At 36.3% G+C, this 27,614-nt stretch overlaps 1 protein-coding gene across 1 annotated transcript in view; it reads left to right on the forward strand.

Annotated features, from left to right (window-relative positions):
• The window catches only part of LOC121637766 (paramyosin-like), a 132,750-nt gene that overhangs the window by 89,601 nt on the left and 15,535 nt on the right, over positions 1-27,614 (forward strand). Inside the window, exons 17-21 of the mRNA XM_041982035.1 lie at positions 14,588-14,656; positions 14,923-14,979; positions 15,076-15,144; positions 15,413-15,469; positions 15,566-15,634. Coding sequence (XP_041837969.1) covers positions 14,588-14,656; positions 14,923-14,979; positions 15,076-15,144; positions 15,413-15,469; positions 15,566-15,634 — 321 coding nt within the window. The remainder of the gene's footprint in view (positions 1-14,587; positions 14,657-14,922; positions 14,980-15,075; positions 15,145-15,412; positions 15,470-15,565; positions 15,635-27,614) is intronic.

Below are 27,614 nucleotides of genomic sequence, written 5' to 3' on the forward strand. Positions count from 1 at the left end.
GTGAAGGAAAGAGACCAAGTCCGAGCACAGATTTTTCAAAGGAAAAACACTATATTTGTAAGTATGAGGGACTTTCTGAGTGTGAGATCAGAGTTTTGAGAGACAGCAAGATGATATTAGAGTGTGCAAACCAGAAATCTTGCTCTTAAAGCAAACAATTACGCTCTTTATTAAAGATAGGAAAATACCCCCATATTCATAATGTTGCTGTCTTGAAAATATGAAATTTTCTCTTGAATGAACAGATTTGCAGCATCGTGCAGTGATTGAAGAACGAGACAACTTAAAGGCACTACTAAAAAACTTGGGTGAGACAAACTTCTCATAATGTTTTGATATGACTTTGAAATATGTTCTGGATGTAAAACTTTATACATGATATTGTTTAAAAAACTATAGAATAAAATAAAATACATTTTATATCTGCAATGAGTTGAAAATTACAAAGTAAAATAATTATTTTATTTGTCTATTTTCACCTAAAAGCATTTATGTGTGGTGGTGTTTTATATGCTCCTATATTCCGATTAACTCAATATAGAAGCATTTTTCTCCAAGGTGAATTAATTTCTTAACTTCTAAGTAGCATAAATTGTTTTTGGTTTTCATTGCAAGGTCAACAAGGATGGATGATTTTTGGAGGGAGTGCTTACTATGTTTCTTCTACCACTAAAAGCTGGCAAGAAAGCCGAAATGATTGTCGTCAAAAAGGTGCAGACCTGATAATTATAAACAGTGAAGAAGAACAGGTACGTGTGTATGTGTGTGTGCGTGCATGTGCATGCGTGTGCCTTATTGTACAACAGATGTAGTACCATTTATTTAAGAATAAGAAGAATGATAACAATTAAATGCAAGGTTCTCATTCTCAGAGAATACTCTTGTTTGTTGTTTTACGGTTTAATTTCCCTCCTTGCAAACTAGAATTTTGCAAACCAGTTGAAGAAGTATATGTGGATTGGTCTGACTGACTTAGAGAATGAAGGGACATGGAAATGGGTGGATGGGAGTCAACTCACCACAAGGTTAATATGTTTTAAATAGTTTGAATTACTGTCATAAAAATTGCAATGACTCATTAAACAACTTGTTACTTCTTGTTTCAGCTACTGGTATCCAAATGAGCCAAACGGTAACAGAAAAGAAAATTGTGGAGATATAAAGACTTTTGACACACAAAAAAGCTGGAATGATGAGGACTGCTCCCATTCACACTTCTGGATATGCGAGATGAGACTTCCACAGTAACCCAGAAATAAGAAGAAAAGACACATTCATGTTGTTTTTATCTACAGCTTATCAGGAAAAAAAGCAACGTCGACCCTTTTCCATGTACTCTAATCACATCAGTTTCATAAACACGGATTTTAACAAGTCCTCCATGCTACCGTCAAAAGATGCATGTGAGGACTTTGCAGATCACTTCAGAAGTAAAATCAATGCTTGTAGATCCAATCTTTTATCTCAATGGAATGTTAATTTTAAATTATCTGATGCATTGTTTTTATCAGAGGAAACACTGGAGAGTTTTGTTCTGGTTGATGCAAAGGTACCTGGTCGAGTTTTGTCCCAAACAGACACAACAACAAGTCTTTTAGATCCCATTACCTACATTTGATTAAGAGACCAAAAAAGGGCGTTAAAGTTCTTGTTTGGGTACAAACTGAAATTGGGTAGAAACTAGAATAATTTTCAATTGCTTTGTTATACTTTGTTGTGAAAAGGCTTGTTTTATTTTATTATGCATGTATTCTTTTTAATATGTAAAGTACGTTGTGTGGCTTTTTGGCATGAAAAGTACTTCATAAATAAAATTTGACTTGATTTGATAAGAATATTAAAACCTTTATTAGTCCCTCAGTGGGGAAATTGCTTTGTTGCAACAGCACAGGTGCAGTAAGCAGAGGTACACAGAAGATATCAAAAAGAACACACATAAATAATAAATAAAAATATGTACAGTATATGGTCTGACAGGGTGAGTATGTACTGTGAATAAATGTGTACATAAACATTAGTATAAACATTTAAACGCAGTTTACATGTGTTTATTGTAAAGTCTGACAGCAGCAGGGAGGAATGACCTGCGGTATTTCTCCTTCACACAGTGAGGATGTGAATCGACATGTTAACATTATCTGAGCTGTAGTCATTTATCTCTTTATCATATCATTTTAATATTTATCGGGTTCTGCTAAATGACAACAAGACAACAGTGTTTGGGTGTAGAAAGGTGTGTCTTGTTTTCACAATAGCTTCATTTGGCTCTGACTACTAACTCAGAGGTACATTAGCTGTGATCCTCTGTGTTCCACACCTATAAATTAATAAACCTCCTTTCACTGAGTCTGTGTAAAGGCAGGACTGATAGTGTATTGTTGTGTATTAGGGGAGTGGGGTGTTATGATCAGTGTTACCAGAAGGAGTCACTGCTGTCTAGTTATGCACTGTTAGAATGATTGAGCAGCAGAAGAAGAAATGTCAGCGTGCGTATCAGTGTGTGGAGCAGAGAGGCATGAAGAGCTGTGCTAATAAAAGTTCGTCACAACAGCAAGCCTCCTCCATCACTAATAACACAAACACAACATGGGGGTTGAGTCGACTTGTTACTGACAGGACTCTGAGATGTTCTCACTTCCATGAAGCAAAAATTCATTCAGCATCATGTCACCACTGTTTACTTTGTTAAAGCTGCCAAAGAGGAACAAGAGCTGCCTTGTTTAGATCTAGCAGGACATCTGATTAGAAGTGACCATTCTGTAAAAATAGCTGCAATGTTGGACAAACCAAGGTTGAAAAGCTCTGTTTTCAAAATTATCACAAGTTGTAGTTATTATTCAAATCATGTAGAACTGTACTAACCTAGTGTTGCATTTGTCCCATTTAATGTGTATTTACACTCATGTTATTTTACTCGTTTTACTTTTTAAGAAAGTAAGACCCTTTCAGTTAAAACTTACCTGCCCTAAAGAGACCACAAGCATCTTCCCTCATCTTTTTGAAACAAGCTGTTGAATAAAACTTGCTGGTTCATCATTTGCACAATTTACTCTGTACTGCTAATAACATATTTAAGCATCTTTACTTTTAAGTTAATTACAGTACTTTCATTGCAGTAAAAACACAATAAAACATACATCAGAAGCTGCTCCTGAAATATTTGATTTTGAACTTAACTAGACATATATACAGACGTGTACAAAATTGTTGGTATCCTCTGGTTAATGAAAAACTCACAATGGTCACAGAAATAACTTGAATCTGACAAAAGTAATAAATAAAAATATGAAATTTAACCATTGAAGGTCAGACATTGCTTTTCAACCATGCTTCAACAGAATTAATTAAAAAAATAACTCATGAAACAGGCCTGTACAAAAATGATGGTACCCTTAACTTAATATTTTGTTGCACAACCTTTTGAGGCAATCACTGCAATCAAACGATTCCTGTAACTGTCAATGAGACTTCTGCACCTCTCAGCAGGTATTTTGGCCCACTCCTCATAAGCAAACTGCTCCAGTTGTCTCAGGTTTGAAGGGTGACTTTTTTCTTCGGCATGTTTCAGCTCCTTCCAAAGATGCTCAATATGATTTAGGTCAGGGCTCATAGAAGGCCACTTTAGAATAGTCCAATGTTTTCCTCTTAGCCATTCTTGGGTGTTTTTAGCTGTGGGTCATTTTTTTTTTGGGGGGGGGGGGGGGGGGGGGGGGGGGGGTCATTGTCCTGTTGCAAGACCCATGACCTGCGACTGAGACCAAGTTTTCTGACACTGGCCACCAAATTTCTCTCTAGAATCCCTTGATAGTCTTGAGATTTCATTGTACCTGCACAGATTCAAGACACCCTGTGCCAGATGCAACAAAGCAGCCCCAGAACATAACAGAATGTCCTCTATGTTTCACAGTAGGAACAGTGTTCTTTTCTTGATATGCTTCATTTTTCCATCTGTAAACATAGAGCTGATGTGCTTGGCAACAAGTTCCATTTTTGTCTCATCTGTCCATAGGACATTCTCCCAGAACCTTTGTGGCTTGTCAACATGTAGTTTGGCAAATTCTAATTTGGCTTTTTTATGATTTGTTTTTTTAACAATGGTGTCCTCCTTGGTCATCTCCCATTAAGTCCACTTTGGCTTAAACAACAACGGATGGTGCGATCTGACAGATGTTCCTTGAGCTTGAAGTTCACCTTTAATCTCTTTAGAAGTTTTTTCTGGGCTCTTTTGTTACCATTCGTATTATCCGTCTCTTTGATTTGTCATCACTTTTTCTCCTGCGGCCGTGTCCAGGGAGGTTGGCTACAGACCCATGGATCTTAAATTTCTGAATAATATGTGCAACTGTAGTCACAGGAACATCAAGCTGCTTGGAGACGGTCTTAAAGACTTTACCTTTAACATGCTTGTTTATACTTTCCCTTCTTAACTCTTCAGACAACGCTTTCCTTTACTTCCTCTGATCCATGTTGAGTGTGGTACACACCATGTCACCAAACAGCACAGTGACTACCTGTAGCCCTATATATAGACCCACTGACTGATTACAAGACTGTAGACACCTGTCATACTAATTAGTGGACACACCTTGGATTAACATGTCCCTTTGGTCATATTATTTTCAGTCGTTTCTAGGGGTACCATCATTTTTGTCCAGACCTGTTTCATCAGTTTATTTTTTTTTTAAAAAAACTCTGTTGAAGCATGGTTGAAAATCAATGTTTGACTTCCACTGGTTAAATTTCTTAGAATTTTTATTTATTATTACTTTTGTCAGTTATTTCAATCAATCAATCAGTCAATAAATCAAACTGATTTGTGATACTGTGGTTTGTCCTCTGTGAACATTGTGAGTTTTTCTTTCATTAACCGAAGGATAACAACAATTTTGTACACGTCTGTGTGTGTATATATAGTCTATATATATATATATATATATATATATATATGACTAGCTGCTTTTAATAAAATTTAGTTATGTATCTTTCCTGGATGCCAGAATTTGCTTAACTTGGTCGGGAAACTCAAATTGTAAAAAAATTAATATAATAAGGAAGAACGGACTCAAAACCTTCCTTTTTCAGAGACATTTAATTCGTAAACTGTTTTATTGCCTGTGTCTTGTAGCACTTTGAGATTGTCCTTCAATGTAAGTGCTTTACAAAGAAAATACATTATTATTATTATTATTATTATTATTATTATTATTGTAATAAGTTTATAGTTAACACAGTAATAGATAATATCTGCAGAGTGAGTTTATTATTTCATGTCTGAGAAGCTTTGTTTGGTTAAAACAAACTCTGTTTTTTTTTGCTTTCTAGTGCAGTTCATATGAGTCAGTCTATAATTTGGTAGTGTCTTCAGCACTTCACGGGGTCTAATAGTGATAGCAGCATAACATGAGAAACTGACATCACATCTCTGTTTTAAGCAGATTTGTAAAATAATCAAATCAAATTTGTATAATTTAATCCGTAGTTGTTTAAAATTGCATCTTTATGCAAATTACTTAAACAGAATTTTTTATGGTGATATTGAGATTGATATTGTAAAAATAAGAAGGTAATATTATTCCCAAAATACTCTTTTATAATCTTTTGTTTCCTTTTTATTTTCATCCTTTACAATAATGACTAATTATTCTAACTAATATTCTTCATTTCCCATTTAATGTTGACTCAATATGAATAGTAGTTGAAAATATTAAATCGAACTGCATTGTCTTCTTTTTTAATTGGTTCTAAACTCTATTAGCTTTCTCTGTCTGTCCACCAGAGGTCTCTGCTGTCTCTTTTTTTTTCTTCTTCTTCTTTTTCCATTGTGCAAGCACCCACTGGCTCTCATCACATCTTTTTTTTTTTTTTTTTTTTTTTTTTTTTTTTTTTTTGGCTCTCATCACATCACCAGCATCCACCCACTGCTTTTGTCGTAGATACTTTTCCTTCAGTGTTATGGCCGCTGCTCATTGCAGACAGGTGGGGCTCATCCTACATGCAAATTGCCTGGCCAGGAGGTCTGTTTAGAGTGGCTGGATCAGACGCACCCCAGTCTCCTCCCCGCTGATTGGCTCATCATCCAGCCAATCATACTGCAGCTTGGTGGAGTCCAGGAAATAAAGGGCTGCTGCAGAGTTTATTTAGGAGGGAGAATCTTGACAGCACAGGCTGCTTCCCACCACTCTGGCAGAATTATGGTGGTGTTGCTCTTCTGTGTGTTGGCTGTGCTAAATGGTAGCCTTTCTTTAGACTATTTCATATTCACAGCGGGGTTAAACCTGGCTGTTCGTGTTTCCCTTGGGGATATAATAATAGTCTTATTAGTTTGGGCTGAGTTTCTTTTCACACACAGTTTAAGTTTGAGATGCGCTCCGGGTTACTATGTGTTCTGCCATTTCGTTAACCTTTGTGTTAAACGTTTGTTTGTGTTGGGCTAGGTTAGGTTATTTGTTGGTGATTGTGTTCATTTAGTTTATTGGAACTGCTGCACTTTTGTTATTTAGTGAAGTTCGCTGGTTTATGTGCACTATTTTGTTTATCTTAGTTTGGTTAATCCAGCGGATTTTGTGTAAGGTTTTAATAACATTTTGGCTTTTCTTTCAGCAGTTCCTCTAACCCAAACACTTGGTTAGGTTTGACATTCTGTTTTAGCCCTTATTTATACTCACCACAATACAATGCTGTGTTTTACTTATACACCTGTCTGTGACTGCCTTTTATGTTGCCCCTGAAACCCCTGAAACGAGACGTAACATTCAGTCAGTGCATGGATTTTTTTTTTTTTTTTTTTAATCCAGTTACCAATCCTAAAATCGTTCTGTCTTAAACTGTAGTCAGTGTCACAGTCTGCTCTGCCGCAACCCTCATCAGCTTAACTGCTTCCACCTGCTGCTGTCACCTGCTCACCATCTCCAGTCAAGCCAGTATATATGCAGCTTTACTCACTCTGTGCCAGATTGTCGTTGCATTAATGCATGAGTCTCCAGCAGTTAGTCGTGACCTGCTCTACTGGTATCAACCCAACTTGCCTCCGATCATTGCTTTCACGCCTCAGTCCTGGTATTGATCTGCACCCAACCCTCACCTGAACCATTTTCCAGTAGAACTTCCATAAGCAGGGAGTTTGTGCACTCCTTGTTGCAATTTCTTTTAGCTGTGATCCTGCTCATCCTGGCTTAATAAAGACTGTTTAGATGAGAAAGCTTTTCATTTTGCTGATATTTTGTCCACTCCACACCCTTTACATTCAGTCTTTAACTGCATTTTAGAGTCAAAGATGCCCGTTCTCTACGTGGTGTGTGTATGTTCATGTAATCATGAAGAGCAGCCATTCAAGATATCTGGAATAAACAAAGAATTAATCAATGAAATCTGAAATATTTCTCAAACATGGTTTCAAGACATTTTAGTAATAAAATACTACTGGGACACTCCACTACACGTGGAGTTTAAAAACTACTAAAGGAAAATGCAAATTAAAATTGAGAATATAGCAAAAGCAAACTACCATAATCAGTCCAGAGAAACCATCGGCGCTTATATGAACTACCAGTCCTCTCTAGACGCTGTGAAGACGGCGTTCTTTGGTGCAGAATTGTGTCAGCTGGGCATGGGGGCTACAGTTGGTGGGACACTAGTAAGACATTCAGCTAGGGAGGTAACAGTTATAGCAGGGGCAGCTTCGGTAGCAGGAGGTTTATTAGTTGGGATGGTGGTTCCATCACCAGTTCTGTGTGAAGGGGGGCAGCTGGAGCATTGCTTGGTGTGGTGGGAGCTGCTGTGGGGTCTGTGGGTGTAACAGCAGCTGCAGCTGGAAGATGGTCATCATGGCAAGGAACTTTGGGAACAACAGTAGGGTTAATTATAGGAGCATTAGGACTGGGGAAAATGGCATACTGTCAATATTGGATTGCAGTTGCCTGTGGCCTATGTCATTACATTACAATCACTTAGCAGACGCTTTTGTCCAAAGTGACTTACAGTGGTTAGGCAGTAGCGTTAAGGGTCTTGTCCAACTCTGGTCTCCCACATGGGGGAACTGCGCAAACCAGCCACAACTTTGCAACAATTAAACCATTTTAACCAAAAATGTGTGTCCATGATATATCTAATTTCTATCTGCCATTGTTGTGTGAAGTATAAAAACCACACCAGTGAGAATATTTTACATGTCTCTCCATCCCACAAAAGCTGGAGGCAAGATTACCAACGTGCTGTTTGAGTCCTGTAATGAAGAGTAAATTGTGAAAATGATTTTCTTTAATAAATTAAACAATATAGTTTTGAATTCCTATAAAAGCAGTGTTGGATTTGAGTTGATTATAATTTAACCATTGAATGTGAGAACAATATCAATATCTAATCAAGTTGCCAAGAAATGTATTTCAATGAGTCCTTTTTACTTTTTTTATTTGTAAAGTAAGTAATTAAGTAAAGGTAAGTGATTGTGGTATAGCTACAGAAAAATAAATATTCTCACATTATATGGAAATTAAATTACTAAATGACTTAGGCACAGCAGGGACTTGATGTGGCACCAAAGGCAGAGCATCATTTTCTATAACAATGTTTCAAGTTTTAGTCACAGGGTTTTGTTAAGAGAAAACATGACCTGGCCAAATTCTTTTGTGTCTGATTCGGTATTATAATCTACCACTACTGTGACTGAAATGTACAAAGAACGATTCATTTCTGTTGTAACAAATCAGGCACACCTGCATTTTTCTGAGTTTTTAGAACAGGTTCAGTAACATCTGTTTCACTGGTTCGTTATGATGAACCAGTTACCTACACTCTATAGTTTTGATCAGAAGGAAGTTCAAATGTCAAGCTGTTTCTGGAGTTTTTCAAATCCCACTCAGGCTTGGTAAATATGGAAAATATATTTATTATATTTCACAACTTTTCCAAACTGTGTTTTATACATGTGTTTTAAACATATGTTTTCATTTTAACTGCACAGAGCATGACTACACATTTCTTATTTGAAATGGTAAATTGCTTTTTTATTCCAGTTCCTTTGTTTAATACGGAAGTACGGAAGCGTGGAGCTGTCACCCAAATAAAAAAAATCGGACCATATCACGTTATAACGTGATATGTTTATTGTAAAAACGTAAAACGTATCACGTTATAACGTGATACTTTATTGTAATAACGTGAAACGTATCACGTTATAACGTGATAAGTTTATTATAAGAACATAGTCTGTACTGAATGCAGATGTTGTTACGACCTATATTGGAGCAAAATACATTTTATGGAAAATATACTCATCAAGCAGAAACTTTTCAGTTCTTTTTGACAATGATTAATTGTTCTACTCTGGTTTATTGTTGTACAGAAATGTGGGACAGTTATGAGAAACACGTAGGTCACCTGTCTGCGCACAGTGAGACGGTGCGTGCCTGTGTGTCTGAATTACCACAGAGCAGGCATCCCCAACTTGGGACCCCTTGAGCCAGTGTCCTGCAGGTTTTATATAAGTGTTTCTACCATCAGCTGCAACATTTGGACTCAGATCTGTTCTTTCTAATATGTAACAGGTATAGTGGTAGTTTTGGGTAGTTTAGTATTCAGTGCAAGTTAATAATACAACGTATATGAATTTACATGTTTAGTGGGTTACCAAATTTAAAAGTATTTCATTAGCACCAAATTATAATCAAATGTCTTTATTAAAAAGGAAAAGAAAGAATAGAAAATCTAAACACTAAATAAATAAAAAAAAATACAATCATCATGTAATTAAGCATCTTTATACCATTAAATGTTTAAGTGGGGTCAAAGATTTTCGGAAAGGGTATATAATACAGTATATATTTCCATTTTAACAGTTACTGTGTGCAATATTGCTTAATCAGTTTTATTGAAAGGTCTGGATATATCTGCTTTGCTTAATGCAAAAGCACAGAGTATTTTACAAGTACATGACTTCTACATATACTTACAGTATACTCTTGACCTTACACTATGGTCTAGTAAACAAAACTTTGTCGTACAACAAGTGGAGCTTGTGTCCACACGAGGCATCGTTCCAGCTGTTGAGTGCTGGGTGTTGATAATACATCACTTTTGCTTCATCCACCACTTCATTAATCATTTTCCCCCCTTTTTTAATCTCCCTTTCTTATTTCTATGACATTGGTCTTAAAGAATGTTTGGATTTGACCTAATATGGTAAAAGATAGATAAATAGATAATTATACACAGGCAATGTGAAGGAGTAACTCTTCACTTAAAGTTACAGCCTCTGTTTATCATGTACAGAAACACAACCAACTCTTTCTCATTTCAAATATCACACGTGCTATTTTCACATAGAGTTTCACCTTGTCGGTGAAAGAAAAGGAAGTTCTTGTAAACCCACAGCATTTCCTCTTCGGCAGTTCATGCTTGCTAAACAGAGATAACTCAGCCTCTTTGACACATCAGCCCATTGATAGCTGCTCTGATGGTTAGTGTGGTAAACATTTCTAATGCCAACCTGCCCTTACTTATATTTACTCCTGAGCTGGTATGAGCCTTCCTCCCTTCTGTTGATAGTTTTATTAATCAGATATGTTTGCCAATAACAAATATAGCTTAATACCTTTAATTTAACATACTGGCCTTTGTTGAGATTTTTTGTCCTATAGTTTCTTATTTACAGGGGTAACCATTTTTTTTTCTTCTTCTTTTGTAGTGGATTACTTATCGGAATTATACAAAATACAGTTTCCTTGACCACTGATAGTCCAAGTCAGAGGGTAAGATGGCAAGAGCTGTCCACAGAGAACAAATTGACATCTCCATGGATTATGTAAATCAACCAGATCCATCAGCCTGCAGGCGCTCTGACATACACAATGAAGTGCATCTTGCTGAACCAGGTAAGACTGAAGTCCTTCAAGAGAACATTATGACTTGAACCAAAAAGCTGAATTCAACTATTTATTTACTACTGCAATTACTATGTAGACAATATTTACAATATTTCATGTAATACATGATGCACATGTTAAAATGCTGTTTTGATTGCACGATAATTCATTTCAAGCATAATTTATTTAATAATTATTTAAATATTGGACAAAGCTTCATTTAGTGGACCTGAGTTATCTGGATAAGTTTGCTGAATAAAGCTTGTGTATGCTTTCTAGCTTTCTAGCTTTAATAAGAATAGTAATAATAATGGATAAGATTTATATTCAAAGTGCTTACGTTGGATCCATTATTAATCCTCTCCTGATTTGGTGATGGTAAGCTGCATGTGTACTCTGATTCCATATGAGTGTGTTTTCTGCTTTCAGGGAGAAAGCTGTACAAACTGGTTGCTGTAAGCTTTGGATTCCTCTGTATCCTACAAGTCGCTCTCAATGTCTCACTGCGGCTTGGTTTCTGTGAGTTATTCAACATCGTGTCTGTTCTTTGTCTATAGCTTCATACTTATTTTAAATGCATTACTGTCATATGGCTAGAAAATGGCTACCTCCACAGTTATAATTATAGCAACTTTAGAACTCTGGTGGTGATTTTATGATTTTTAAGTGTGTAAATCAGGTTCTCTTAAAGTTTTCATCAAATCGAGTCATATTTTTAGTTCAAGTTCTAATATGTGTTTGTTGTTTCATTATGTTTGATTTACTGACATCAATTTGAGTATGTTAAGAATCACAAACTGTTCTGAAAACTTAAAGATCACATAGAAAAGCGTGAGGCTTTCCAGTTCCCCATTTTGTATCCCTAAAATAGTAAAAACATTCTGCTTCTACATGAGCTCATATTTCAGTAGACACTTAAATGTTTAACGACTTGTTGCCCATATCTTTTCTAACATTATCAAACCACCCTTAAGCGTGACACTGAATGACACTTAGCCATAAGTTAGCATATATGGAGGAAAATTGAGTCATTTGCCTTTGTTAACGAACCTGTTGTACACAACATGTGTCTCTTTTCTTTCAGACAGTCGAGACATTTGCAATAATGGGACTGAGGATTTAGATAATTTAAGAAAATTGGCTGGTAATTCAGAGGATGGCAAAACGGTGATACTTTATCCAAAAGTCCAAACCTTGTACCAGATAAAAAAGATTAAAAAAAATTTATAGATAATAAATCTTCATCTTCATCATCCACAATTGTAAATAAACTGTACAAATATAGTGATAGGGCTAAGCAATCACTCATATTCACCTTTATCTATCTTCACTGGTTAGTTTGTCTGCTGCTTGCAAAAAGAACATTAAAAGAAAATTCTATAAAAAGTAAAAATATCTTCTAATTAAAAATTACAATGCCAAAGACAATCAGTATTTACCATCAGAATAACTTATCCTCCAAGTATTTCCAAAACATTTGATTAAAAAAAGGGAGAAAAAAATTACCAAAGTGTGAATGGCTGAATATCATCCAGGTGTGTGTGTTTTAAAACTTACCACAAAAAGTGGCCCATAGAAGCCATTGGAAGATCATGATTTCATTTACTTGCAACGGACATTTTTTTTTACAATATCATGTAATTTAGAGCAGTTAGAAAATCTAAACAAGTAAAATATTCTATACATGTCATGGTTTGTTTGGTTTTGGTTTAGTTTTACTGTCTTATGGGTTCATTGCCTGGTTTCCTGTTTTATTTTGTTGAGTTTTCCCCTTGTGTATTTTGACTTTGACTTTAAAATACTTGGAGGACAAGTTGTTCTGATGGTAAATACTGATTAACTCAAAAACAAACACCGGGTGATAATAAGGTCTGTATTAATTTAATAATCCAGCTGTTCAGAAGTCATGGAGTGTTTAGCAGTTGGTATAATCACAATTGTGAGATTCAAATCATATAAAAGCAGTTTTATGTACAAATGGGTCATTAATTCCTCCTAAACTTGAACAGTAGCCTGCAGGATGGGCCCCCCTATGCCAGGGGAGGAGAAACTCGACTATATAAAACTTATAGTTTTTGCACTGCTAGCAAAATATGGACAAATATGTAAAAGAACCAATGGGCAAACAATGATGAATCAACAACAGACATTTCAACTACCAAATAAAGACAAGAAACGATGATGAGGCATATCTTGCCCCAGGCCTGACTAGGTAATGGTCAAATGGTGGGTAATAAAGAGAGACTACAGCGTGTTGTATGCTTTAAAATGTCAGCATCTGACAGTATGAACCAAGTAAGGTCCAACCCCACTTTGAAACTTCTTATCCTGAACACAAAGAAAAACCTGTTGATAACTTTAGAAATAAATTAATCAACTGCTGTAAATAGTTGTTTTACTAAAGCAGCATCTGTCTCGTCAAATGCTCAACTCACGTGAAATAGTTTGCTACTTCACATAAAGTAATAGTTGTTTTCCTGGTTTAAATGCCTCAGACTACAGTAGAGAAGTGTATCATTCCCCCTGCCATTGACACAGTTTTAACTATAATTATTGAAGTAGCAGCCAAAGAACTAAATATTCCCTACCTCTTTTTAGCAGTTATATAACATGATATTAGCTTAAAACAATTTTATTTCAATTATCACTATACCAACTACTATCTAAACACTCCATGACTTCTCAACAACTGGATTATTAGATTAATACAGACCTCATTGTCACCCAATGTTTGTTTTAAAGTTAATCAGTTTTACCATCAGAACAACTTGTCATCCAAGTATTTTAAAGTGAAAGTCAGCTTTATTGTCAATTTCTTCACATGTACAAGACATACAAAGAAATCCAGATTACATTTCCTACTTCCCACAGTGAAGACAGGACAGACATTTCAACATTGAACTCTGAAGTAACCATTAAAATAAAAATTACACAGGGTCAACAAAAAAGAAAAACTGATATCGTTGCAAACTGATGAAACTCCCAATAAAAATGAATGCATCTGAAAATATCTGAACAGCAAGAAAGCAAACTTCCAAATCAATGTTCCACTAATCAACACAAACTATTATTCAAATATTATCAGTAAAAAAGAAATAAAAAAAAAACATTGCACAGTGATAATAAAGTGTAAAGATTTAAGGCATGAACTGATCCTAAGGCTAACTATAACAATAACAATAAGGGGTTCACAGTTTGATTTGACAGTGGCAGCAAAGTTGTACGTATAAGTCGTGGTACTATGTACAAGCAAAGAGTTGTATGTATATGTCATGTATAGTAGTGGAAAGGCAGTCAGTAATAGCAGCAGAGGTGTGCAAAGTGACATAGTGCAAGACAGTCATTAGGTGAGTTAAAGGGTTTTAGAGTCCCGAGTGTTTTTCTTTGGGGGGGTTAGCTGGTGGAAGGGGCTGAGGGTGAAGAGGGAATAGACTAAAAAGACAGTAGCCTTTAAAGAAAAAAATGTTATACAGTAAATAACAGCTTTCTTTTATATATTACTTTGGCTCTTGGTAGCTATTCAAACAAACAAAAAAAATAAGATATTATTATTTTTTAACATTTCATATTCATAGTTTCACAGCTCAACACCCGAACTGGAGAAAGGGGCGAGTTGCAGAGGAACAAGACTGGTAAGTGTGACCACATGACTCATTATGTATAATAATAACTATTGTGGGTAAATACATTTTATACATTAATCCAATAAACTGTGGAAACTGTTTCAGAAATTGAGGCCAATGATAAACATCTGACTGAAGAGAGAGATGAGCTTAGTGAGAGACTGAACGCCTTTGGTAAGTGTGACGCAAATGAAACTGGTCTATTAAACTTTTCTCCAAGTCGAAGATGGAAAATAAACGGAAAGAATTAAATGTTGTGATAGAGATGCAACTGTAGCTATGTACTTGTTAGACTAAAAAGACTGAAGCCTTTTAAGAAAAAATGTTATACAGTAAATAACAGCTTTCTTTTATTTATCACTTTGGCTCTTTGATGTGTAGCTATTCAAACAAACAAAAAAAAATAAGATATATAATTTTTTAACATTCAATATTAATAGTTTCACAGCTTAACACCCGAACTAAAGAAAGGGACAAGTTGCAGAGGATCAAGACTCGTAAGTGTGACCACATTACTCATTATGTATGATAATAACTATTGTGGGTAAATACATTTTATACATTAATCCAATAAACTGTGGAAACTGTTTCAGAAATTGAGGCCAATAATAAACGTCTGACTGAAGAGAGAGATGAGCTTAGTAAGAGACTGAACAACGTTGGTAAGTATGACGCAAATGAAACTGGTCTGTTAAACTTCATCTCCAAGTCGAAGATGGAAAATAAACAGAAAGAATTAAATGTTGTGATAGAGATGCAACTGTAGCTATGTACTTGTTAGACTAAAAAGACAGTAGCCTTTTAAGAAAAAAATGTTATACAGTAAATAACAGCTTTCTTTTATATATTACTTTGGCTCTTTGATATGTAGCTATTCAAACAAACAAAAAAAAATAAGATATATTATTTTTTAACATTCAATATTAATAGTTTCACAGTTTAACACCCAAACTAAAGAAAGGGGCGAGTTGCAGAGGATCAAGACTCGTAAGTGTGACCACATTACTCATTATGTTTAATTATAACTATTGTGGGTAAATACATTTTATACATTAATCCAATAAACTGTGGAAACTGTTTCAGAAATTGAGGCCAGTAATAAACATCTGACTGAAGAGAGAGATGAGCTTAGTAAGAGACTGAACGACGTTGGTAAGTGTGATACAAATGAAACTGGTCTGTTAAACTTCATCTCCAAGTCGAAGATGGCAAATAAACAGAAAGAATTAAATGTTGTGATAGAGATGCAACTGTAGCTATGTACTTGTTAGACTAAAAAGACAGTAGCCTTTTAAGAAAAAAATGTTTTACAATAAATAACAGATTTCTTTTATATTCCTGAGTGTTCATACAAAGATTTTCATGAATGCTATAATCCTCCAAAAATGTTGAAAGTAGGACTTAACAACAAATTTGTTCATGAGAACGGCTGGTAAATGAGGACCATCGTTTCTCTCCGATTTCACTACATGAAGCAATAGAGGAAAAGTGAGCTGATGTGCGATACAGAAGAACAAGTTGAGCTCCTGGTTTTGTGTTATTTGTGTTCTAGTAAAACCACTGATCAGCAAATAAGCTCTATATAGATGTGATTACCTTGTCTCTTTATCAGGAAGTGAAATACATTTTATAATTTTTCTGCTGCTAGATAAACTTCTAGCTAGATATGATTTCCTATGGGAAGACAAAATATTAACCCTTAAAAAACTGTAAGACAAAGTGTCCATAATGATTAGGTAGAAGTAAAGAAAACTTATTTTCCCCACCTCTTTTTAGCAGTTATATAATTATCAAACATGATATTAGTTTAATACATTTTTTATTTTAATTATGATTATACCAACTGCTACCTAAACTCTCCATGACTTCTCAAAAGCTGGATTATTAGATTAATACAGATCTCATTGTCACCCAGTGTTTGTTTTAAAGCTAATCAGTATTTACCAGCAGAACAAAGTGAAAGTCAGCTTTATTGTCAATTTCTTCACATGTACAAGACATAAAAAGGAATTGAGATTACATTTCCTACTTCCCACAGTGAAGACAGGACAGACATTTCAACATTGTTCACTGAAGTAACCATTAAAATAAAATTTACACAGGCTCAACAAAAAAAACAAAACCTGATATTGCAAACTGATAAAACTTCCAATCAAAACAAATGCATCTGAAAATATCTGAACAGCAAGAAAGCAAACTTCCAAATCAATGTCCCACTAATCAACACAAACTATTATTCAAATATTATCAGAAGAAAAAAAAATAACATTGCACAGTGATAATAAATAGTGTAAAGATTAAAGGCATGAACTGATCCTAAGGCTAACTATAACAATAACAATAACGGGTTCACAGTTTGATTTGACAGTGGCAGCAAAGTTGTACAAATAAGTCGTGGTACTATGTACAAGCAAATAGTTGTATGTATATGTCATGTATAGTAGTGGAAAGGCAGTCAGTAATAGCAGCAGAGGTGTGCAAAGTGACATAGTGCAAGACAGTCATTAGGTGAGTTAAAGGGTTTTAGAGTCCCGAGTGGTTTTCTTTGGGGTGGTTAGTGGGTGGAAGGGGCTGAGGGTGGAGAGGGGAGAGAGTTCAGCATCCTAACCGCCTAGTGGATGAAGCTGTTGGTGAGTCTGGTTGTAGGACACGGAGGCTGAGCAGGTTGTGTGCAGGGTGACTCACAATTGTGATCGCTTTGCGGGTGAGGCGGGTGGTGTATATGTCCTTCAAGGAGGGATGTGGTGCACCACTGATTGTTCCAGCTGTGTTCACTATGTACTGCAGGGCTCTCCTGTTGTAGTCGGTGCAGCTCCCACCCCACACAGTGATGCAGCTGGAAAGGATGCTCTCAGTGGTTCCTTAGTAGAAAGTGGTCATGATGGGTGTTGGGGCTCTTGCCTGGTTGAGTTTGCGCAAGAAGTAGAGGCACCGCTGGGCTTTCCTCGCCAGTGATGCAGTGTTGGTGGTCCAGGAGAGCTCCTCACTGATGTGCACCCCCAGGAATTTGGTGCTGCTCACTCTCTCCACAGCAGCACCATCAGTGGTTAGTGGCAGGTGTTAGACCAAGCAAGACCAAAGAGACAAAAATCTCCTTGGTCTTGCTGACGTTCAGCAGGAGGTTGTTGTCTCTGCACCACGTGGTCAGTAGATTGACCTCATTCCTTCAGTGAGTCTCGTCACCCTTGGTGATGAGACCCACCAGAGTTGTCTCGTCCGCAAACTTCACTAGGTGATTTGTGCTGTAGGTTATTTTGCAGTTGTTTGTCAGCAGGGTGAAGAGCAGGGGACTGAGCCCCTGTGCTCAGTGTGATGTGTCTTGAGGGCTTGGTGCCAACTCATACTGCTTGTTATCTCTGACTGAGGAAGTCCAGCAGCCAGTTGCAGAGAGAGGTGCTGAGGCCCAGTTTGTCCAGTTTGCAGAGGAGTTGTTGTGGTCATATGGTGTTGAATGCTAAACTGAAGTCTATGAACATCATTCTCACATATGAGTCTTTCTTGTCCAGGTGGGTGAGGGCTGGTTGAGGGCAGAGCAGATTACATTCTCTGTGGATCGTTTAGCTCTGTATGCGAACATTGAAATCAGAATCCAAATCCAAAACATTTTATTTAGAAAGAAAGGGTAGAAATAAAAAGTGACCAAATATGAATGTCTGCATGTCATCCAAGTATGCGTGTTTGATTTTAACACTGGTTGTGACAAAAGTGGCCAATAGAAGCACTTGGGAGATAATGTTTTCATGTACTTGCAACGGACATTTATTTAATGTAATTTATAGCAGTTAGAAAATTTAAACAGGCAAAAGTTCATAATTTAAAATATTCTATAGATGTCATGGTTTGTGTGGTTTTGGTTTAGTTTTACTGTCTTATGGGTTCATTGTCTGGTTTCCTGTTTTATTTTGCTGAGTTTTCCCCTTGTGTATTATCTTTTGCTTTCTATTTCCTGTTTATTTGTACACCTGGTTTAATTTGCTCACTCACCTCACCTGTTCCATATTAGTCCCTCTGTGTATTTATACCACTTGGTTTCAGTTGTTGTTTCTCAGATTATCGGTCGTGTTTCGCATCATGTGTTCCCTGAGTTCTTTTGGTTCATTCATCAATAGAATAGTTCCTGCACCAGTCTGCCTTCTACCTCCTGAGTCCTGCTATTGGGTCCTCACCTCCACCACACCGTGATAATACAGAGATTTACATCAAGGTTTTTTATTTATGCTTAATCTGGGATTATTTAAATTAATGGTTTCTGTAATGAATTGGAGATAACTGTTGTCATATTTGTTCACATCAATTATTTCCAGACAGGAAGGCAGTTTGACATAGCTATATATTTACTACAGTACGATCATCATCATCACAAAAATGTTTTTTTAACCACACAATACAACAAATACTACAATACAACCTCAATTCATAAACTTAATGACACCTGGAAGGCAGCCTTTTAAGTTGACATATCAAACATTTTGAATGTTGCACACTTTTAGTTAGTGCTAGTACTCAGCAGCGGGAGCGACAGTGGGGACAGTCAATCTTGTTACCAAGAAACAAAAGTTGAAATAAGATGGGACTTCTTGTAGTGATCACTTGTTGCAGATAAAGCATAGAGGGCTCAGATCTCTCAGCTGTTTGTGCAATGAAAGATGTTAGGGACAACTCAGGACTTGCTGGTCACTGGTAGGGACATTTTCCTGCCATCACTGCCCAATTCTACCCCTGTGATGTCATCACCTGCACACAACCTGTTCAGCCTCCTGCCCTCTGGTAGAAGGTATAGGAGTCTCTGTTCCCGTACCACCAGACTCACCAAAAGCTTCATCCACCAGGGTGTTAGGATGCTGAACTCTCTCCACTCTCCACCCTCAGCTCCTTCCACCAACTAAAAATCCCCACATGTCAGATATTGTTGTGCCTGTGTGATTTTTATTTTAATAGTTACTTCAGTGTTGAAATGTCCTGTCCTGTCTCCACCATGGGACAGTGGTAAACATTATATTGATTCCTTTGTATGTCTTGTCAGTTAACAAAGTTAACTTTCCTGGAAAACAGGTTGATGAAGCCATTAATGCCATATTTCTCATGTGTAAAAAGGGTTTCAGAGATCTTAATCCCATTTGATATTTTGAATTGTCATATTATTAAAATTGCAAGTGTAAAGTCCTGCATTAATACTAAACAACATTTGTCTCACTTTCATTTTTTTGTGTAATAAATGTCAACTGGTAAAAGACTGTATGCATGTCTTGAAAGTATGAAATTTTCTCTTGAATCAACAGATTCACAGCATCAAGCATTGATTGAAGAACGAGACAACTTGAAGGCAGAACTAAAACAGTTGGGTGAGACAAACTTCTCATGTTTTAATATGACTTTGAAATATGTTCTGGATGTAAAACTTTATGCATGATATTGTTTTAAAAAACTATAGAATGAAATAAAGTACGTTTTATACTTGTTATGACTTGAAAATTACAAAGTTAGGAAATTATTTTGTTTGCTTATTCTCACCTCAAAGCATTTATGTGACTATGCACTGTGAACCCCTTTACCAGTGTAGTTTAAGAGTGATTTCAGGTTGAATTTCTGTTTAATATGTTTGTTTCATTTTCTGTGGGTGGTGTTTTATATGCTCCTATTTTCTGATTGATTTAATTAATTTTTCTCCAAGGTGAATTCATTTCTTAACTTCTAAATGACATAAATTGTTTTTGGTTTTCATTGCAAGGTCAACCAGGATGGATGCTTTTTAGAGGGAGTGCTTACTATGTTTCTTCTACCACTAAAAACTGGCAAGAAAGCAGAAATGATTGTCTTCAAAAAGGTGCAGACCTGATAATTATCAACAGTGGAGAAGAACAGGTATGTGTGTGTCTGTGTCTGTGTGTGTGTGTGTGTACAACAGATGTATAACCATTTATTTAAGAATAAGAAGATTGATAACAAATGCAAGGTTCTCATTGCAGGAGAATACTCTTGTTTGTTGTTTTACAGTTTAATTTTCCTTCTTGTAAACTAGAATTTTGCAAACCAGTTGAAGAAGAATATGTGGATTGGTCTGACTGACTCAGAGAATGAAGGGACATGGAAATGGGTGGATGGGAGTCAACTCACCACAAGGTTAATATGTTTTTAATAGTTTGAATTACTGTCATAAAAATTGCAATGATTAATTAAACAACTTGTTACTTCTTGTTCTAGTTACTGGGGTCCAAATGAGCCAAACGGTGACACAAAAGAAAACTGTGGAGAAATAATGACTTTTGACAAGCAAAAAAGCTGGAATGATGTGGCTTGCTCCCATTCACGCGTCTGGATATGCGAGAGGAGACTTCCACAGTAACTCAGAAATAAGAAGAAAAGACACATTCATGTTTTTTTATCTACAGCTTATCAGGAAAAAAGCAACGTCGACCCTTTTCCATGTACTCTAATCACATCAGTTTCATAAACACGGATTTTAACAAGTCCTCCATGCTACCGTCAAAAGATGCATGTGAGGACTTTGCAGATCACTTCAGAAGTAAAATCAATGCTTGTAGATCCAATCTTTTATCTCAATGGAATGTAAATTTTAAATTATCTGATGCATTGTTTTTATCAGAGGAAACACTGGAGAGTTTTGTTCTGGTTGATGCAAAGGTACTTGGTTGAGTTTTGTCCCAAACAGACAAAACAACAAGTCTTTTAGATCCCATAACCTACATTTGATTAAGAGACAAAAAAGGGGGTTAAAGTTCTTGTTTGGATACAAACTGAAATTGGGTAGAAACCGGAATAATTTTAACTGCTTTGTTATACTTTGTTGTGTAAAGGCTTGTTTCTTTTTATTATGCATGTATTCTTTTTATTATGTAAAGCATGTTTGTATGGCTTTTTGGCATAAAAAGTGCTTCATAAATAACATTTGATTGGATTTGATAAGAATATTAAAACCTTTTTTAGTCCCTCAGTGGGGAAATTGCTTTGTTGCAACAGCACAGGTGCAGTAAGCAGAAGCATGCAGATGATATCAAAAAGAACACACATAAAAAATAAATAAAAATATGTACAGTATATGGTCTGACAGGGTGAGTATGTACTGTGAATAAATGTGTACATAAACATGAATATAAACATTTAAACACAGTTTACATGTGTTTATTGTAAAGTCTGACAGCAGCAGGAAGGAATGACCTGCGGTATTTCTCCTTCACACAGTGAGGATGTGAATCGACAGGTTAACATTATCTGAGCTGTTGTCATTTATCTCTTTATCATATCATTTTAATATTTATCGGGTTCTGCTAAATGACAACAAGACAACAGTGTTTGGGTGTAGAAAGGAGTGTCTTGTTTTCACAATAGCTTCATTTGGCTCTGACTACTAACTCAGAGGCACATTAGCTGTGATCCTCTGTGTTCCACACCTATAAATTAATAAACCTCCTTTCACTGAGTCTGTGTAAAGGCAGGACTGATAGTGTATTGTTGTGTATTAGGGGAGTGGGGTGTTATGATCAGTGTTACCAGAAGGAGTCACTGCTGTCTAGTTATGCACTGTTAGAATGATTGAGCAGCAGAAGAAGAAATGTCAGCGTGCGTATCAGTGTGTGGAGCAGAGAGGCATGAAGAGCTGTGCTAATAAAAGTTTGTTACAACAGCAAGCCTCCTCCATCACTAATAACACAAACACAACATGGGGGTTGAGTCGACTTGTTACTGACAGGACTCTGAGATGTTCTCACTTCCATGAAGCAAAAATTCATTCAGCATCATGTCACCACTGTTTACTTTGTTAAAGCTGCCAAAGAGGAACAAGAGCTGCCTTGTTTAGATCTAGCAGGACATCTGATTAGAAGTGACCATTCTGTAAAAATAGCTACAATGTTGGACAAACCAAGGCTGAAAAGCTCTGTTTTCAAAATTATTACAAGTTATAGTTATTATTCAAATCATGTAGAACTGTACTAACCTAGTGTTGCATTTGTCCCATTTAATGTGTATTTACATTCATGTTATTTTACTCGTTTTACTTTTTAAGAAAGTAAGACCCTTTCAGTTAAAACTTACCTGCCCTAAAGAGACCACAAGCATCTTTCATCTTTTTGAAACAAGCTGTTGAATAAAACTTGTTGGTTCATCATTTGCACAATTTACTCTGTACTGCTAATAACATATTTAAGCATCTTTACTTTGAAGTTAATTACAGTACTTTCAATGCAGTAAAAACACAATAAAACATACATCAGAAGCTGCTCCTGAAATATTTGATTTTGAACCTAACTAGACATATATACAGACGTGTACAAAATTGTTGGTATCCTCTGGTTAATGAAAAACTCACAATGGTCACAGAAATAACTTGAATCTGACAAAAGTAATAAATAAAAATATGAAATTTAACCAATGAAGGTCAGACATTGCTTTTCAACCATGCTTCAACAGAATTAATTAAAAAAATAACTCATGAAACAGGCCTGTACAAAAATGATGGTACCCTTAACTTAATATTTTGTTGCACAACCTTTTGTGGCAATCACTGCAATCAAACGATTCCTGTAACTGTCAATGAGACTTCTGCACCTCTCAGCAGGTATTTTGGCCCACTCCTCATAAACAAACTGCTCCAGTTGTCTCAGGTTTGAAGGGTGACTTTTTTTTCGGCACGTTTCAGCTCCTTCCAAAGATGCTCAATATGATTTAGGTCAGGGCTCATAGAAGGCCACTTTAGAATAGTCCAATGTTTTCCTCATAGCCATTCTTGGGTGTTTTTAGCTGTTGGTCATTTTTTTGGGGGGGAGGGGGGGGTCATTGTCCTGTTGCAAGACCCATGACCTGCGACTGAGACCAAGTTTTCTGACACTGGCCAGCACATTTCTCTCTAGAATCCCTTGATAGTCTTGAGATTTCATTGTACCTGCACAGATTCAAAACACCTTGTGCCAGATGCAACAAAGCAGCCCCAGAACATAACAGAACGTCCTCTATGTTTCACAGTAGGAACAGTGTTCTTTTCTTGATATGCTTCATTTTTCCGTCTGTAAACATAGAGCTGATGTGCTTGGCAACAAGTTCCATTTTTGTCTCATCTGTCCATAGGACATTCTCCCAGAACCTTTGTGGCTTGTCAACATGTAGTTTGGCAAATTCTAATTTGGCTTTTTTATGATTTGTTTTCAACAATGGTGTCCTCCTTGGTCGTCTCCCATTAAGTTCACTTTGGCTCAAACAACAACGGATGGTGCGATCTGACAGATGTTCCTTGAGCTTGAAGTTCACCTTTAATCTCTTTAGAAGTTTTTGTGGGCTCTTTTGTTACCATTCGTATTATCCGTCTCTTTGATTTGTCATCACTTTTTCTCCTGCGGCCACGTCCAGGGAGGTTGGCTACAGACCCATGGATCTTAAATTTCTGAATAATATGTGCAACTGTAGTCACAGGTAATGATGTTACGTCTGACACCAAAGCCCCGAGGACTGCATCGAGTAAAGGGGGCGTGTCCAAATGAGGCCTGTAGCGAGGCCCGTATCAGTTTCCTGAATATCACGTGACCAAAGACAAACGAGGCCCCGCTTGTCGTAAATCACGTGAGTGCCTCGTTGTGTGCGTAGAGACGCTGAAAAAGCCGCGGGAAATTGAGGAAATGTACTGAGTATGTGAATATATATATATATATATATATATATATAAAATGTGTGTGTGTGTATATATATATATATATATGTATATATACACATATATACATATATAAATGCATGAACATGGCGGTCTGTATATATAGGAGAGAAAAACAACATATATATATATATATATATATATATATATATATATATATATATATATATATATATATATATATATATATATATAGATTAATTTACAATACAGTTTACATATCAACTGGTGTGTGGATAACATTTAATTTGACAGGTGGACTGCTGGGCATCAAATGACCAGCAGATGTCAGTACTACCAAGTGAGCTGTTAAATGGGGCCTCGAGTAATGAGACATTTGGCGATGCAATTGGCCAGAAAGATTCAACACATTCACGGGGCTTCATTAAACCATCACTAGTCACAGGAACATCAAGCTGCTTGGAGACGGCCTTATAGACTTTACCTTTAACATGCTTGTTTATAATTTCCCTTCTTAACTCTTCAGACAACGCTTTCCTTTGTTCCTCTGGTCCATGTTGAGTGTGGTACACACCATGTCACCAAACAGCACAGTGACTGTAGCCCTTTATGTAGACCCACTGACTGATTACAAGATTGTAGACACCTGTGATGCTAATTAGTGGACACACCTTGGATTAACATGTCCCTTTGGTCACATTATTTTCAGTTGTTTCTAGGAGTACCATCATTTTTGTCCAGACCTGTTTCATCAGTTTATTTATTTTTTTTTTAAACTCTGTTGAAGCATGGTTGAAAAGCAATGTTTGACTTCTACTGGTTAAATTTCTTAGAATTTTTATTGATTATTACTTTTGTCAGTTATTTCAATCAATCAATCAGTCAATAAATCAAACTGATTTGTGATACTGTGGTTTGTCCTCTGTGAACATTGTGAGTTTTTCTTTCATTAACCGAAGGATAACAACAATTTTGTACACGTCTGTGTGTATATATATAGTCTATATATATATATATATATATATATATATATATATATACATATATATATATATATATATATATATACATATATATATATATATATATATATATATATATATGACTAGCTGCTTTTAATAAAATTTAGTTATGTATCTTTCCTGGATGCCAGAATTTGCTTAACTTGGTCGGGAAACTCAAATTGTAAAAAATTGATAAAATAAGGAAGAACGGACTCAAACCCTTCCTTTTTCAGAGACATTTAATTCGTAAACTGTTTTATTGCCTGTGTAGCACTTTGAGATTGTCCTTCAATGTAAGTGCTTTACAAAGAAAATACATTATTATTATTATTATTATTATTATTGTAATAAGTTTATAGTTAACACAGTAATAGATAATATCTGCAGAGTGAGTTTATTATTTCATGTCTGAGAAGTTTTGTTTGGTTAAAACAAACTCTGCTTTTTTTGCTTTCTAGTGCAGTTCATATGAGTCAGTCTATAATTTGGTAGTGTCTTCAGCACTTCACGGGGTCTAATAGTGATAGCAGCATAACATGAGAAACTGACATCACATCTCTGTTTTAAGCAGATTTGTAAAATAATCAAATCAAATTTGTATAATTTAATCCGTAGTTGTTTAAAATTGCATCTTTATGCAAATTACTTAAACAGAATTTTATATGGTGATATTGAGATTGATATTGTAAAAATAAGAAGGTAATATTATTCCCTAAATACTCTTTTATAATCTTTTGTTTCCTTTTTATTTTCATCCTTTACAATAATGACTAATTATTCTAACTAATATTCTTTATTTCCCATTTAATGTTGACTCAATATGAATAGTAGTTGAAAATATTAAATCGAACTGCATTGTCTTCTTTTTTAATTGGTTCTAAACTCTATTAGCTTTCTCTGTCTGTCCACCAGAGGTCTCTGCTGTCTCTTTTTTTTTTCTTCTTCTTTTTCCATTGTGCAAGCACCCACTGGCTCTCATCACATCACCAGCATCCACCCACTGCTTTTGTCGTAGATACTTTTCCTTCAGTGTTATGGCCGCTGCTCATTGCAGACAGGTGGGGCTCATCCTACATGCAAATTGCCTGGCCCGGAGGTCTGTTTAGAGTGGCTGGATCAGACGCACCCCAGTCTCCTCCCCCCTGATTGGCTCATCATCCAGATCATACTGCAGCTTGGTGGAGTCCAGGAAATAAAGGGCTGCTGCAGAGTTTATTTAGGAGGGAGAATCTTGACAGCACAGGCTGCTTCCCACCACTCTGGCAGAATTATGGTGGCGTTGCTCTTCTGTGTGTTGGCTGTGCTAAATGGTAGCCTTTCTTTAGACTATTTCATATTCACAGCGGGGTTAAACCTGGCTGTTCGTGTTTCCCTTGGGGATATAATAATAGTCTTATTAGTTTGGGCTGAGTTTCTTTTCACACACAGTTTAAGTTTGAGATGCGCTTCGGGTTACTATGTGTTCTGCCATTTCATTAACCTTTGTGTTAAACGTTTGTTTGTGTTGGGCTAGGTTAGGTTATTTGTTGGTGATTGTGTTCATTTAGTTTATTGGAACTGCTGCACTTTTGTTATTTAGTAAAGTTCGCTGGTTTATGTGCACTATTTTGTTTATCTTAGTTTGGTTAATCCAGCGGATTTTGTGTAAGGTTTTAATAACATTTTGGCTTTTCTTTCAGCAGTTCCTCTAACCCAAACACTTGGTTAGGTTTGACATTCTGTTTTAGCCCTTATTTATACTCACCACAATACAATGCTGTGTTTTACTTATACACCTGTCTGTGACTGCCTTTTATGTTGCCCCTGAAACCCCTGAAACGAGACGTAACATTCAGTCAGTGCATGGATTTTTTTTTTTTTTTTTTAATCCAGTTACCAATCCTAAAATCGTTCTGTCTTAAACTGTAGTCAGTGTCACAGTCTGCTCTGCCGCAACCCTCATCAGCTTAACTGCTTCCACCTGCTGCTGTCACCTGCTCACCATCTCCAGTCAAGCCAGTATATATGCAGCTTTACTCACTCTGTGCCAGATTGTCGTTGCATTAATGCATGAGTCTCCAGCAGTTAGTCGTGACCTGCTCTACTGGTATCAACCCAACTTGCCTCCGATCATTGCTTTCACGCCTCAGTCCTGGTATTGATCTGCACCCAACCCTCACCTGAACCATTTTCCAGTAGAACTTCCATAAGCAGGGAGTTTGTGCACTCCTTGTTGCAATTTCTTTTAGCTGTGATCCTGCTCATCCTGGCTTAATAAAGACTGTTTAGATGAGAAAGCTTTTCATTTTGCTGATATTTTGTCCACTCCACACCCTTTACATTCAGTCTTTAACTGCATTTTAGAGTCAAAGATGCCCGTTCTCTACGTGGTGTGTGTATGTTCATGTAATCATGAAGAGCAGCCATTCAAGATATCTGGAATAAACAAAGAATTAATCAATGAAATCTGAAATATTTCTCAAACATGGTTTCAAGACATTTTAGTAATAAAATACTACTGGGACACTCC

This window comes from Melanotaenia boesemani, chromosome 4 (genome assembly GCF_017639745.1).
Source record: "Melanotaenia boesemani isolate fMelBoe1 chromosome 4, fMelBoe1.pri, whole genome shotgun sequence".
Classification (NCBI taxonomy): domain Eukaryota; kingdom Metazoa; phylum Chordata; class Actinopteri; order Atheriniformes; family Melanotaeniidae; genus Melanotaenia; species Melanotaenia boesemani.